The 15,882-nt window shown below is 48.5% G+C and overlaps 1 protein-coding gene across 10 annotated transcripts in view; it reads left to right on the top strand.

The window, feature by feature from the left end:
* LOC118543832 (2'-5'-oligoadenylate synthase-like protein) overlaps positions 1-15,858 on the top strand; it is a 46,152-nt gene extending 30,294 nt beyond the window's left edge. For 2 of the 10 annotated variants that reach the window (XM_078060847.1, XM_078060848.1), the window contains 2 exons: positions 1,476-1,549; positions 2,458-3,261. In XM_078060847.1, coding sequence (XP_077916973.1) covers positions 1,476-1,549; positions 2,458-2,604 — 221 coding nt within the window. In that variant the 3' untranslated portion in view covers positions 2,605-3,261. Of the gene's footprint in view, positions 1-1,475; positions 1,550-2,457; positions 3,262-8,856; positions 8,951-9,914; positions 11,787-12,147 lie in introns of those variants that run through there. The other 8 variants (XR_013443487.1, XR_013443486.1, XR_013443484.1 and 5 more) reach the window with 8 other exon arrangements.
* Positions 15,859-15,882: the final 24 nt, after the last annotated feature.

Below are 15,882 nucleotides of genomic sequence, written 5' to 3'. Positions count from 1 at the left end.
TGCTTTGGAGACTGAGGTGGGGGAGGAGGTTGTGAAATCAGAGAGAAGTAAATATGTGTGATAGCTTGTCTTGTTTTCTTCACGTATCAAAGACATAATAGGAGGAGATATTATGTGGATGGGTTTCAGCTGTGCTTTGCTATTTACGATTCTTCCCCCCAGACCTGCTCGTTCCCGCTCTGCCCCTGCCAAGCAGCAAAGCCTTGCTTATGTCTGATTCGTGTGTGTGGGGAACTGAGCAGGGGGGTTACTGGGTCCGGTTTGGTGTGACCCGACACAGAGGCGGTCTGGTGGGACACACTCTGTCCCGCACACTTGAACTGCAGACAGTGCTTCCCTGGGAGCCGGGTGCTGGGGGAGCCTGGGACCCTCTCCCTCTGCACCTTCGGGTCACAGAGCAGCACCTGCAGGGGCCGCGCTCAGGTCCGCCCCCGGGGGACAGGGCGCTGTCAGGGTGGGCAGCACAGAGAATGTTCTGGCTTGGCCTCCTGCATGAGCTCCCGGGTCCTGCTGCAGAAGTGAGGTGGGAGGCACTCCCTGGAGCACATTTCTCTCCTCTCCTCGCCCAAATCCCCGGACCTGGGATCAGAATAAACCCTGCACTGGGCTCCGTGGGACAGAGGTCCGGTGATCAGAGACACAGTCCTTCATGGCAGAGGGGAAGCCATCGTGGCCGCAGGGAGAACTGCAGAGCTGAGGACAGAATTGAGTTCTGGGGTCAGAGATGTAATCCCTGGGGGAAGTGAGCCTGAGTGCTCACCTCTGCCCTGACTGTCCCCTGTCCTTCCCCAAGGCCACCTTCTCCTGGGCCACTCCTGCCAAGGTCCATGCAGAGGGTTACTTTGCAGATTTTGAAGATTGGACAGAGGGAGCAAAACTGTGCATGTAATTTATCTCCTCTGTCATTCCTTTTCATTTTCTCGCTTCCCTACCCATGAGCTCCCTCGGGGGCTCTTTCCTGTTCCCTGATTGGATGATTGCCATCCTGAAGGACCTGGTCCCATCCAGGCGCAGGAGGTCCTCGCATCTCCAATGTCTATAAAATCCTGTCACTCCCCCCCCACTCTCCTAGCATCACCCTGGCTCCTGATGTGGGTCTGCCCTGCTAAATGGTGCTGAGAAGCCCTGAGTACGGGGCAGGGAGCCAGGGGGGTGCAGTGAGAAGGGCTGGGCCCCCACTGCTGGAGGGTCTCCAGAAGCCTGGATCTGCCCCCCCCCAACTTTGTGCTCTTCTGCCCCGGGTAGAGGGAGGGGGTTCTGAACATGCCCCATTCTTCTCTTCCCACCAGCTGTCAGGACTGGTCCCACAGAAGTCTGCTATCACAAGTTCTCTCGTCCTGGGCTCAAGAGAGGGGGTGAAGGACGTAAAAGCTGATAGAGGGGAAGAATAAGAGGAAATGGGAGTGTGGAGGGGATAGGAGGCAAAGCAGAAGGCCAACAAGTTGCTTCCCTAACTTTGTCTTTGGCACTTCCAGGAAAGCCGCAAAACCCAAGGGAGCCCCCTGATGGCCATTCTGCATGTGACCGCACAAAGGGAAACAGAAGGGTGGTAAGAACCAGAGCACGTAAATGAAGGATGCCCTGGGATCATCTCTCCTGGAAACTGATACCTGCTCCATATTTCTATGGGAGCAGGGCCCTGACTTCCCCCAGTTCGGGCTGCTGGGAAAAGTGAGGAGGACAGAGGTCTCCTGCCAGCAGGGCGGCTCACCTCTGTCTATGCCGCAGATGCTTGTTAGACACGTGGGAAGGACCGCCCTGCAGGTGTGGGCTGGGGCCTCAGAGCATCTGGACTTGCAACGTGTCTGGAAGTTTAATGGGACAGGAGGCCAAGGACCAAGGTCTGCCCCGCTGTGGCCCCTCCGGTCCCAGCCAGCTAACAGTGCAGAGAGACGTTTTACAGTTAATGGGGGAGGTTTTCACATGAAGCAGAATTTATCTCCTGCGAGTTTTATCTTTAAAACCTTCTTACGTAAAATGAAACACAAAAACAGAACAGCACTGCAAGCAAAGGTAGCAGTCGCTGAATTCGTGTGGGCACCGCGCTCTGTTGACTCTGTGAAAGCCCTAATGCTTCTGAGAAGCTTCTCCCAGCTTCCTTGCCCTGCCCCCAGGCTTCCGTCGTGGAAATTGCCTTCTCCCAGCTCTCCCGGGGCTCCACTGCCATCCCAGGCCGGTGCCACAAATATTTTGGGGCCAATTATGTATAATTGTCGTGCTTGGGATATTTATGGAGTAGCTGATTTCATGCTTGTATCCTAAAATTGGTGATGACATGGACATCCTTCTACCGGAGGCTGTCAGGGGGCTGGAGCCGATCCGCATACTGGCCTGGGGGTTGGCCGCAGACGGGTTTATAAGAAACCGTAGAGCTGTACACTTAAGATGCGTGCCCTGTACAATATGTGGAGTGAGCAGCAGTTAAAAACCAGGCCTATAAAATATAAATTTTCACAGGAAACAAACCAGCAAACACCAGCGCAGCAGGATACTGTCCTCATTAATCAGCACCAACAGTTCACCCAGGCTTGGTGGGTGAAGGCCAAGCTAATTCACAAGAGACCTGTCATGTGGGCAGTTGGCTTGGACATGCCTGGACTCTGAGCCACCTGGGGGCCAAGCAGAACAGTGCACAGATTCCCCAGGAGCTCACATCGGGCAGCAGATGTGTGAAGATGCTGAGGGAGGAGGGACACAGGTTGGACCCCCTGACACTTCAAGGGACTTCCTTTCAGGGAGATGTCATGTTGAGATTTCCTTCCTTTTAAGGCAGAATCATAGCCCATTGTATGGATAGACCACATTGTCTCTATCCGTTTGTTCATCAGTGGACATGAAGTTGTTTCTATAGCTTGGCTTTTGTGAATAGTGCTGCAGAACATGGGCAGATGTCTCCCTGAAATCCAGATTTCAATTCTTTTGGATATATTCCCCAAAAGTGGGATCTCTGGAAGCAGTGGTAGGTCTTTTGTAAATTTTTGGAGGAAGTTCTATATTGTTTTTCATAGTAACTGCATCAGTTTACATTCTCTGTTGGGTATTTTAAGGATATACCAACTCCAAGACCTTCCTAAAGCCCACTCTGACTCAGGTGGCTTTGCCAGGCAAATGATGAACAATGGGATCAGAAGTTTGAACTCTGATAAAGTTATCACTCATTTTTCTGTGGTCTTCTGATAGCAAGATGTCAACCGCTCTTTTCTATTGTAATGCATTTCCCAGGGTCTGTGATCAAGAAAATAAAGATGAAGATTAGAAAAAGGTCTAGTCGATCTGCTCTCAGCTTCCAAAAGTAGGCCAGAAAAACCCATATCTGGGGAGAGGACCAAGTACATCCAGTGAATGACTCAAGTGAATCTGAGCCACGTGGGAGCCAAGCAGACCACTGGTCAGACCCCCAGGTGCTCACATCGGGCAGCTGATGTGTGAAGATGCTGAGGGAGGAGGGACACAGATTATACCCCCTGACCTTCAAGGGACTTCTTTTTAGGAAAATGTCATAGCTTTTGGGTCAGGGATTGAAACCTATGGGTGGAGGCTGAGTCAGGCATGTGCCCTTCTTTGTCTCAGGCATCTCCCGTGTCCCGAACGAGGAGAGTTTATGGAACGGAGGGAGGGTAGCCCCTGATCTGGAGTCCAGGACATGATCTAGATGACTCCAGGCATTCAGGGATCTCTGTCCCCAGGGAACCACTTGGGGGCATTGTATTTTGGGTCAGGGATTGAAACGTAGAGCCAGGAGTTGGGTCGGGTTTTGAGCCATTCTCTTGGGCCAACACCCCCTTAGGGGGCCAGCTGTCTCCTCGCAGCAACCTTGGGGCAGGAGGATGTGGGCAAGGGAGTGAGGGAAAGGGCTTGGGCACGATCTCATGCCCTGGAGATCAGGGATCTCTATCCCCAGGGAGGCACCTGTATTCCCTGCCTCAGAACCACCGCTCATCAGTGCTGTCACTCTGAGTGAGTCACTTAATCTCTCTAAACGTCAGTGCCCTGAACCATAAAATAATAAAGAGCCCCTACTCTGCCCACCCCACAGTGCAGATGTGACCATCACAAGAAGCAACAGATCTTCTTTATTCTTAGCAGTCCGGTATTGAAGTTTCCAACTCTTAGTGTTGACAAGTCTGCTGCTCTTTTTAATTTCATGTATTTTGGAGCTCTCTTGTTAAGTGCAAAATGTTTACCATGATCTCTTTGAAGGATGGATGCTTTTGTCACCATAGCATGTTCTTACTTGTCTCTAGAAAAAATTCGCAAAAAGCTTATTTCCCTTATAGTCACAAAGCCAGTCTAGTTCTCTTTCGGTGACTATTTGCTTGGTATATATTTTTCTGTCCTTTTACTTTCAATCTCTTCTTGTCTTGGATTTAAAGCGTGACTCTCGTGCAGATGGCAGAGAGAGAGAATGTAGTTTTGTATCCATTCTGCTCACACCTGCCTCTTACTTGGATGTATAATTCATGTACATTTACTTTAATTACTTATCAGGTAGCATGAGATGTATCATTTTTCTGTTTGTTTTCTGTATGTGTTATATCTTTTGGGTCTAATATTCCTCCATTCCTGCTTTCTTTTGTGTTAGTTGTTTTCTAGTGTACCAACTAAATTCCCATGTTGTTTCTTTTACTATATATTCCAGGTATACTTAGTACTTTCGCTGGAGATTACAACTAACATCTTCATTTCTAACGTTCTAATCAAATGAACACCAGATTAATTCCAATGGCATACAGAGACTTGACTTTTAATGTCTCTGATCGATGTCATCTCTTTTTTGCTATTTTTGTTACTCAAATCACATCTTTATACATCATGTGCTCATTAACATATATGTTCTATTTATAATATATAATTTATATATGTTTATAATATTTACTATACATTTATCTTCAAAATCAGAAGAAAATATATTGTTTATAAGCTTAGGTTATATACATTTTAGGCACTTCTCCATTTGTGTTTATGGACTTACACATTTGTACTTTCTTTTCTATTTACCTATGTAACTACTTCTGCATGTAGAATTAAGTTCCTCTGTTGTCCGTGCATTTCACCTGGAAGGACTCACTATTTCTTTTTTTTAATTTTTTTTATTATGTTATATTAGTCACCATACATTACATCATTAGTTTTTGATGTAGTGTTCCATGATTCATTGTTTGTGTATAACACCCAGTGTTCCATGCAATATGTGCCCTCCTTAATAGCCATCACCAGGCTAACCCATCCTCCCACCCCCCTTCCCTCTAAAACCTTCAGTTTGTTTCTCTGAGTCCATAGTTTCTCATGGTTCATCTCCCTCTCCGATTGCCCCCTTTCATTTTTCCCTTCCTACTGTCTTCTTCTTTTTCTTTTTTACACACAATGTATTATTTGTTTCAGGGGTACAGGTCTGTGATTCATCAGTCTTACACAATTCACAGCGTTCACCATTGTACATACCCTCCCCAGTGTCCACCACCCAGCCACCCCATCCCTTCCACTCCCCTCCCCTCCAGCAACCCTCAGTTTGTTTCCTGAGATTAAGAGTCTCTTACGGTTTGTCTCCCTCTCTGGTTTCATCTTGTTTCATTTTTCCCTCCCTTCCCCTATGATCCTGTCTTGTTTCTCAAATTCCTCATATCAGTGAGATCATATGATACTTGTCTTTCTCTGATTGACTTACTTCGCTTAGCATAATACCCTCTAGTTCCATCCACGTCATTGCAAAGGGCAAGATTTTGGGGGGTTTTTGATGGCTGCATAATATTCCATTGCGTTTATATACGACATCTCCTTTATCCATTCATCTGTGAATGGACATCTTGGCTCTTTCCATAGTTTGGCTATTGTGGATATTGCTGCTATAAACACTGGGGTGCACGTGCCCCTTCAGATCGCTACATTTGTATCTCTGGGGTAAATACCTAGTAATGCAATTGCTGGGTGTAGGGTAGCTCTATTTTCAACTTTTTGAGGAACCTCCGTACTGTTTTCCAGAGTGGCTGCAGCAGCTTGCATTCCCACCAACAGTGTAGGAGGGTTCCCTTTTCTCCGCATCCTCGCCAACATCTATCTTTTTCTGACTTGTTAATTTTAGCCATTCTGACTGGTGAGGACTATTTCTCGCAAGGCTGGTGATAGCAATGGATGCTCTCAGATTTTGTTTATCTGGGAATGTCTTCATGTCTCCTATATTCCTGAAGGACATCCCTGCTAGATACAGAATTCTCGGGTCGCAGGTTTGTATCTTCTAGCACTTTAAGTATTTCATCCCACTGCCTTCTGGCCTCCATGGTTTCTGAGGAAAATTTGCTGTTAAACTTACTGAGGAGACTTGGTACACAATTAGTCACTTCTCTGTTGTTCTCACAGTCCTTTGTCTTTGGCCTTCAACTATTGGAATGTGATGTGAGTTGATCCCGCTTGATGTTATTGAATATTTTGGTTACTGTTTTTCATCAAATTTGGTGAGAGCTTGGCTCTTAGTCCTTCATATATTCTCCCTGTTCCCTTTCTCTTTTAGGTCTCTCTTGGACTCTCTCAGCGCATATATTTGTATGCTTGATAGTATGATGTGGTCTTTGGGGCTCTGTTCATCTTTTCTTCCCACCCTTATTTTTTAATTTACTGTCCGTCAGACCAGATCTCAATTTTTCTATCCTTAAATATGCTGGTTCTGTCTTCCTTCCACTCCAATCTGCTGTTCAGCCCTGTCGTGGGTTTAACTGTGTCCCTCTCCCGCTCAATCATATATATATTCAAGCTCTAACCCCCAGTACCTGTGAAAGTGTCCTTCTTCAGAAGTAAGGTCTTGTCAGGTATAATCAAGTTAGAATAAGGTTACCCTGGATTAGGGCGGGCCCTAATGCAAAGGCTGTTGTCCTTACAAGAGGAGGAGGCTTGGACACACAGACACAGGGCCAAAGGCCATGTGATGGCAGAGGCAGAGGTGGGGGTACCTGCAGCTACAAGCCAAGGAAGGCCGGGGGTGTCCAGAAGAATACTAAAGGCGAGAAAGAGGCGAGGAGGCATCCTTCCCCGCCCCTTTCTTTGGCTACAGCTTGACTCAGACTTCCAGCTTTTCCCACGGAAGCACATCACAGGAAACTTCCATTGTCTGAAGCCATGTAGCATGTTGTCATTTCTTACAGCAGCCCCAGGAAACCAATACAAGCCCGTCTAGTGACATTTTCAGCCGTGACTAGGCTTTTCAACTGCGCAAGTTCTATTTGGTTCTCTTTTATATCTTTTTCATGGGTATTCTATACTTGGAGAGACATAATTCTTGTCCTAAGGTTTAGTTCTTAAACTAGGAGCTCCGTTAAGTCTTTGAATGGACTTAAAATAGCTGATACAAAGTATTTGTCTGGGGGCGCCTGGGTGTCTCAGTCAGTTGAGTGACCGACTCTTGATTTCGGCTCAGTTCATGATTTCAGGATCCTGGGATGGAGCCTTACGTGGGGCTCCAAGCTCAGCCCAGAGTCTGCTTCTCCCTCTCCCTCTGCTCCCCCTGCCCCCCCCCCCCCGGCTTGTTCTTTCTCTCTCTCTCTTTTGCTCTCAAATAAATAAATAAATAAATAAATAAATAAATAAATAAAATCTTAAAAAAGAAAGTATTTGTCCAGTGTCCGGACTTCTTTCAGGGCCAGCTTCTTTGGTTGCTTTTCTTCTTGTGTACTGGGGGGTTGGGGGACAGCCCAAGAGCACCCCCCCATCTGTGACTCTCTGGGAAGACTCACTGAACTCAGCATGTAGTCATGCTGACGGCTATGACTTATTACCATGAAAGCACACTAAGCAAAAGAAGCAAAGGAGAAAGGCACATGGGAGGAGGTCCAGAGAAAACCAAGCACGGGCTTTCAAGAATCCCGTTGCCGTGGAGACGCTCGGGTGCATCTCATTCTTCCAGCAATAACTTGTGACAACATGTGTGAAATGTGGTCTTCCAGGGAAGCTCATTAGAGAGTTGGGTGCCCAGAGCTTTTTAGTGGGGACCAGTCATTTAGCACATAACCTGAATGCCAGGGTTCCAGCAGGGAAGAGATTCTCAGCATAAACCAGTGTTCACACAGTTTGGGCACAGCAAGCCACTCTTAGCAGAGGATGGTGGGGACACTCCTGATTCCATTGTCCCAGACTTCAGCCAACGGCCAACCTAGGAAGCAGACCTTTCTAAGGAAAGCAGTCTCATCCCTGCTATGGCCAGCTCTTTTCTGCATAGAGCCCGACTTTCTAATTTCCTTGTAGGTCTCTTATTATGACTGTTATTGAGGGTGGGGGGCATCAACTGGACATTTAAAATAATATGGCAACTCTGGGAATCAGATCTGGCCCCTCCCCAGGGTTGCATATTTTTGCTCTTTTTATTGTTGTTGTTATTGCTGTTTTCTTGTGAGTGACATTTCTGAACTCATTCTCCAAAGTCTGTACGCTTTGTCATGTGGGACCACTGTAGTCCCTGCTAGGCTACTTGGTGGTCCAGCCATTGACTGGCTAGAGATTTCAGTAACAGCCTGAACTGAGAAGTCACTCCGTCTTTGCCGAGGGGCCCTGCAGGCCTGTTGAATCGTGTCTTCAAAACTCAGCTGGCAACTGAGAACGGCTGTGACCTTCGCTTGCTGCTTGCGCAGAACATCAAGGTCAGCCCGAGGGGACCACGTGGGGGCTTGTCAAGTCTTTCCTGAGCATGCATACAACTTTACACTTGCACACATTCTAGGACTAAGTCAGGGCTTTTCAAAGCCCCTATGGAAATTTTCTTTCTCAGTTTTTAAGCTTTTTGTTAGCCTACTTTTGGCTCCAACTATTATCCATCACGTTAAGCAAGCCCAAGTTAAACAATTGCCTATATGTTTGTTTGTTTCATTTTGACAGTGATGCCAGGGAAAAGGCTCTTTGTTCTGGACAAGCTCCAAGTCAGGTCAAAGACAGCCTGCTGAACGAGTGCGGTCTGACAGAGACCCACCAGGTAGGTCCAGTAGTGATTCTGTCCTAAGAGTGAAGCTGTGAGGAGGCTCCCGCCCCCCCTTGCTCCCCCTGGTGGCTGGCTGCCGCACTGCCGACTTTCACCGTGAATGTGGGCTCTCAGCTTTCTGGACTGCCGTGGAAACGCAGAGCAGGGCGTGGGACAAGGCAGGTGAGAACAGCACAAAACTCATGGTTCTGAGCGAGATTCAGCTGCTGTTTTTCTGGAATCCGCATTCCCTCTGTTGCTGCAAGCTTCCGTTCATCTCCAGAATTCTGAAAATGTTGATGGTGGCAATTTACGATAGTTTTTCATTGCTTTTTTGGAGGGGAGAAATTTGGGGTCTGTCAGCGGCCATCTCCACTGCAGTGATTCGCCAAATCATATACTTTGGAATATCCTCAGGCCACAGTGCATGACAGGTTATCCTCGGGCATTTATAATACACACAGTTCAATGTAAACTGCATCTCAGGTGAAAACTTGTCTTGCAGTCATGTGCGTACTGTTAGGTCAAATACGTAAAAATAAACTTAAACACAGAAGTTAGCCTCATTTTTGAAGGAACTTTCTTTTTTAAAAAAAGATTTTATTTATTTATAAAGATTTTTTATATATTTATTAGAGAGAGAGAGAGCATGAGCAGAGGGGAGGGGCAGAGGGAGGGGGGAAGCAGGCTCTCCATTGCAGGGAGCCCGATGCAGGGCTGGATCTCAGGACCCCGGGATCATGACCTGAGCTGAGGGCAGAATGCTTAACCAGCTGAGCCACCCAGGTGCCCCTCAAAGGAATTTTCTTAAAACAGTATAATGAATAATATGACCCGGAGCCTCTGGCTAATACCGGCAGTATCCTACAGTTGAGCCTCCAAGAACTTCCTGACCAGAGTGTGCCCAGGTGATCTGTTTCAGGGATCTCCTATTAGGGGAGAATTTATTATGTCGTTATTTTATGTGTATCTTCCCCAGAATAATTAGGATCCATGGAGACAGAGGATGTGAGGTTCTTACTCACCAGAGCGAACTGCTCACCCCCCGTTGCACCTGGTGAGCAGGACGGAGATTCTCTGGAGACAGGACAAGAACAACACTCCACACTGGGGATCTGAATCTGCACAGTCTACTCCGTGCCCAATCCTGCCCTTTGCGCCACGTGACCCAGGCCAGATCAAGGAACCTCTCTAGGAGCCCCTTTCCTCGTGTCTGAAACAGGAGTGACAGGAATTCCAGTACCATCCTCAAGGGGCACTTTGTGAGGCCAGAGAGAAGTATTATTCACAGAAGGTCCTTGGAATGTGTTTGTCATTTTACCTGTCACTAATCATTGCGTGGCGGCTTGCTGGTGGCCTGGCCCCACATCACCGGGTCACGTCCTCTGTGCAAACCTCCTCACTCAGCAAGCACGAGCCTCCGTGCGGCTCTGAGGTCCTTGCTGTGGCCACTCTCATCACAGCTGCCGCCCCCATTGTCACAGCCAACCCCAGTCAACCTCTGTCGTGGGCATTCCTTTCTCGGTTCTATGTTGTGTGCCTGCCATTATTTCTTACATCACAGAGGTCTAGGGGCTCAATGTCTCCAGCAGGATCTAGGGGATGTGCAGGACACAGGGGTGCTGCCATGTCACTTCCCTCCTGGCACGTTGTTCACTGTACAGTCTCTCAGGTCCTTCCAAAGACCCCCCACCCACCACGCTCCCCCACACGTCCCAAGCACTTAACTGGCCTTTGCCCACTTAGTCCAAACTTGTAAAGGGAACTTAGTCTCCTCTGCGAGCTTGCAGACAGGTTAAGTTGCTTGTCCAAAGCCAGGCAGAAAAGCATGGCTAATCCTCTAGTCACTGAAGACATGGGATGAGTCATCAAGACCACTTCCCGAGGAATAGAACTCACACAGGAACCCTAGGAGGTCACTTCTTACACCTATTCAACGAACAGATCATTCTAAATAGGCTCAAAGTTTTCCACTGAAAATAAGATGGTTCACTCCAAAACGGATGGAAGTGGCAAGCAGAACCATAGTGTCGGAATGAGGTGAGTGCCAAGAACTTTCGGGCATCACAGTTTAGGGGGCAGCACCAGGGAGCTGTGGATACCAGCCTGCACCTCAGTGTCCAAACATGCTGCCCTGCCCAGTGCAAGGCAGGTAACTCTCTGTCCAGGATACCCCGACACTGAGATTCCCAAGACAGTGCTGACTGTGCCCAGGGCCCTGAAATAAAAGGAGAGACACAGGAATGGTGAGTCTGAAGTCATTGTCATGTTATGCCCCTCAGATAAGAAGGAAATGGCCGGCAGCCGATCACCGGGGCAGAGAGGGACGAGGGGGAGGGGAGGGGTCTAGGCTGTGATGGACACGCCCCCCGGAGCTCTGCTTCCTACTTGCTCCACTCCGTGGGAGAGCGGGGGAGTCCTGCAGATCCATCTCTTCCCACACCTGAGCCCTGACAGTGCTCTCTGCCCAGGGCTGAGAATGAGTCGCAGCTGCGCCCCAGGGGTGTCAGCAGGGCAGGCCCACAGCGCCCCCTGCTGCCTGAGGACCAGGGGCACTTACAGGAAGAGGACCCTGGAGAGAGACAACTGCTCGCCACGCTCCCTCCTCACAGACAGGGCGCTCGTTACTGCCCCCGAGCCTCCCCGTCAGGCTGCAGCCTCTGTTCCACAGCGAAGCCCTGAACCCAGGGACGTGGTCTCCATGGGACAGCTTCTTCCTCCACGTGGATCCCTGTAGAGGGACCCAGGGGCAACCCGAGCTCAGAGAGCACTTGTTCCAGATTCAGAACATCAGAAAGACAAAGGCCAGTGACAGCCCCGCCAAACCAACCCGCTTCCCGCTGTGGCAGTGGTGAGGGTGGGCCTTCACCTCACCCTGTGGTTCCTCCCTCTCTGTCAGCCCTGATTGGGACGGGGGGGGGGGGGGGGGGGGAGATAGCACACGGAGGTCCCCAGGGACAGCGAGCGAGCACTCAGCACGTCTCATGGGTGTTCCACTCTGGTGGACCCGAGCCCTCCTTGGAACAAGCCAGTTACCTTCAGCCTAAGGTTGGACCCACGGGCTGAGCGAGCCTATAGTTTGGGGGTGCACATCTAGAATCTGGAGACTGGGGGGTGAGCAAGAGTTTTGGGCAGAGGGGGGGCCCTGAGGCTTTTCCCGGGGGGAAGGTGGTTCCAGGAACTAACATAATAATCCACACCGATGCTTCCAGTGCTGGACAGAGTCATCTTCTGAGCGGGAGCCCCAGATGGTGAGGACAGCTGAGTCAGCAGACCATACTCAGGACCATAGAAAATGGGGTGCAGCAACACACCAAGCGCCAGAGGACCAGGAGAGAAAGGACGGCCGTGCGTGAACCCCCAGGACGCTTCCCCGGGACTCAGCAGCAGCCGCTTGCCCACCGAGCGACAGGGATGAGAAAGGCTGTGGGCAGTGAGTAGGCACGGGCCGTCCGCAGACTTTTCTCCCACTTCCCTGCGGGCTTTGCACACAACACAGGCACCAAGCAGATGTTCCACGATGACAGGTCACCATCAGCCTCATCTCCAGACTAGAGCCCAGGGAGGGACAGCCCAGGCTGCCTGACCTGGAGCCCGGGAATCCCTCTGAGATCCCCAGGAGTCTGTGTAGTTCTGTGGGTCAGGAGTTCGGGAACACGGCCCGGGGCTTGCTGCAGCCAAGCTGCTCCCTGGTTGCCAACACGGCTGCTGTTTTCAGGGCAGGCGATGGTGGCCATCTGTCCTAGGCTCTTGGACACCGGGGGAGGCTGAGGCAGCTCTGCCGGGGGCCAAAGACCGTGGCAGGGGCGGGACAGGGAGCACTGAGAGCCAGGTGAGTGAGGGAGGGGAGCTGAGGGGAGCTGAGGGGTCCCCCACGGATCTTCCACCCCGGGCAGGTCAGGTGTCAGCAGGGCACAGAGTGAGGAGGACGATGGGGAGAGGCACACGGGACACAGTGCAGGTGCTTGAGTTCTGTCCTCTGAGACTCCAGCAGGGGCTCTCCGGGGTCGTGCTTATTCTCTCCCTAAGGACCTATGGAGGGAGGCATTTCTCCATTTAAATCTGTCCTTGATCCCTGACACTCCTGGGCAAGGTCTCTGTGGCAGAATAATGCCTCCCTCAGCCCCCACAAAGATGATCATGTTCGAATCCTTGGCATCTGCCCAGATGTTGCCTTATATGGGGAAGGGTCATTAAAGGGGCAGATGGGGATGTGAGCAATGTGGCTGCGACGTCTATCACCCCACTGATCAGCAGGGTTGATTCCACTGATCTAGCGGGCTGGGCAGGTGTCCCCCTCCTCCCTCCCTGCTCCATGTGGGTCCCTCCTGACCCTGCGTGCTCGGTGGAAGAGGATGACCTTCCCCCATAGAGGAGGAGCTTTTTTAGGTCAAGGGTACATGAGCAGCTGCGCTCCCCTGCTAGGATCTCCAAACTAGATCTCAAGGTCCATTTGTAGGAGAACACAGGACAAACTTCCAAGGCTTCAGACACAGCCAAATGAGGCACTTCATGTGGCAGTCTGCCTTTCCAGAAAGAGAAGAGAAGACTAAAAGAGAAGATTAAAAGAGAAGAGGAGGGGCGCCCGGGTGGCTCAGTCGAAAGCGTCTGCCTTCGGCTCAGGTCATGATCCCGGGGTCCTGGGATTGAGCCCCGCATCGGGCTCCCTGCTCAGCGGGAAGCCTGCTTCTCCCTCTCCCACTCCCCCTACTTGTGTTCCCTCTCTCGCTGTGTCTCTGTCAAATAAATAAATAAAATCTTTAAAAAAATAAAAATAGAAAGGAATAGAGAAGGAAAGAGAAGATTAATGAATCGTTGAACACTACATCAAAAACTAATGATGTCTTATATGTTGGCTAATTGAACATAATAAAAAAAATAAAAATTTAAAAAAGGGAAGACTAAAAGAGGAAAAGAAAAAAAATGAAAGAAAATTGCAGAGGGAACTAAGTTTGCCAATCCCCTAACGAAATAGGGAGATGATCCTGGATTATCCAAGTGGTCCCAGTATCATCAAAAGGGTCATTACTAGTAGAAGCGGGCAAAGAAGGGCCAGCGTTAGAAAGGATAGGAGCAGGAATTAATCAGCCATTGCTGGCTTTGAAGGAGAAAGGGGCCATGGGGCAAGGAGCATAGCCAACCTCTGGAAGCCGGAAAACGCAAGGAGACGCCTTCTCTGGCAGCACCCGCAGAAAGGAACACGCTGCTGACCTGTTTTAGCCCACGCCAGACCTCTAACCTACAAAACGACGATACTGCATTTGTGGGGCCTGAAGGCTCTAGGTTTGTGGTAATCAGCTACAGCAGCAATAGGGAACGGATCCAGGAACCCCCACATCGTCAGCCTGAAGAAGGATCACCGTCATTTCAACAATGAAGGACACTTACAAAGAATCTACAGTTAACCTAACAGTGATGGAAGACAAGATGATGTCCAACGGCAGTTGGTACCGATCCTAACAGAGCAATCTCTCTAGATTTCCTTCTGCGGCATACCGTGCTATGTTCCTCTGGGCCTCGCCGCATCTTCAGTGCTGCTCAGTATCCTCTTCTGACCTTCCGCCCTGCTCTCTGAGCTGTGCTCGGGGGGAGGTTGATACACATACGCACTATTCCCAGAGTCGGGAAGTTCATTTTTCTTACATATTTCATTGCTAGTTAGGCCAAATCCATTCCTGAAAGACCTTTAACTAGTCCCTCAGCACCTACTCAGCAATGTGAAACTAGGCACTGTGATACTTTGTAGAAATGTGGTTTACAAGCCTTTGGGAAGGTAAGGCTTTCTCCTGGAAATGTTGACTACCAGCCTCCTTCGCCGAATTTATGAAGCACCGGTAGGCTAATAAATTCAGATAGTGCCTGAGTCACGAAAACATTGCCATGTATCTTAGAAAACCAACAATTTTTTTCTAGCCGGTAGATTAAGAAACTTAAGACCAGAGTATGTTTCTAAAATAACAAGACCTGATTCAATGATTTTAATATGCATATCTTTATTGGATCACATCATTTTAAATTTATAAGTCTAGAAGTTTTTCTATAGTGTTATAAATGATTTTGATTGTATATATGGGAGATGTTCAGAAAGTTTTAATAACTACTTTGGATATGTTCCTTCCTGTTTTTTTTTTTTAAATAGATGTCTAGAAATGTATTATCATAAGTCAAATATTAGCATCAGAAAAGAACATGTTGCCTTAATTTACCTTTAATGATGGAACCATCCTCTGTATTCTACTCATCATTATGGGCAGTCCTGCTAGGTAAGATGTTACCTGGAGTACAAGGCATTTTTAAGTGACTTGTTTTAATTTTATTTCTTATAAGACTGGTTCAAGTTGTAAACCTAAACTGATTAACTTAGAACCAAAGCAATTCTATTGTTTTAACCATACCCTTTTTGGTATGCCTGAAGCTAATCTACTCCCTACCACCCGCCAAAATACTATTTTATTTAGGAGTATAAGAAAACAAAGTTTTACGTCTTGTTTCCTGAATCTATTTCAAGATAGTTTCAAGGGGAGAGAAAACAATGTTTTCAGGAGAAACATAATAGTTTCATTTTAACCAATTACTCAAGACTCTGCTGATTACAGCCCCGCTAACAGTGTCCTCCCCCTTGGAACACGCACAAGAGAACACATGAAAAGGCAGCGCTCATCGAGCTCTATGTTTTCCTTCTTTGTGGAAAAAGGGACACAACAACTTCAATGTTCCAAGAGCTGCCAACTCCTAAACCACAAGGCTCTCCTTATTACAGCTCCAAAGTTACGTTGTGATTTCCACCCGTCTGAAGAGTCATCAATACTACATACATAGGTTATTTCTTTCCTATAAAACTTTAAATAACACAAAGAAATTCCATTTAATTTTGACATTTTGAGAGCTTTGCTGTCCTTTAAAAATAAAAGGTTTCAAAAAGATATCATTTTCCAAGCAGAGTCTAC

The sequence above is a fragment of the Halichoerus grypus genome, chromosome 13 (assembly GCF_964656455.1).
Source record: "Halichoerus grypus chromosome 13, mHalGry1.hap1.1, whole genome shotgun sequence".
NCBI lineage: Eukaryota > Metazoa > Chordata > Mammalia > Carnivora > Phocidae > Halichoerus > Halichoerus grypus.
The sequence above is the reverse complement of the archived record's forward strand: the minus strand, read 5'-3'. Positions and strand labels throughout refer to the sequence as shown.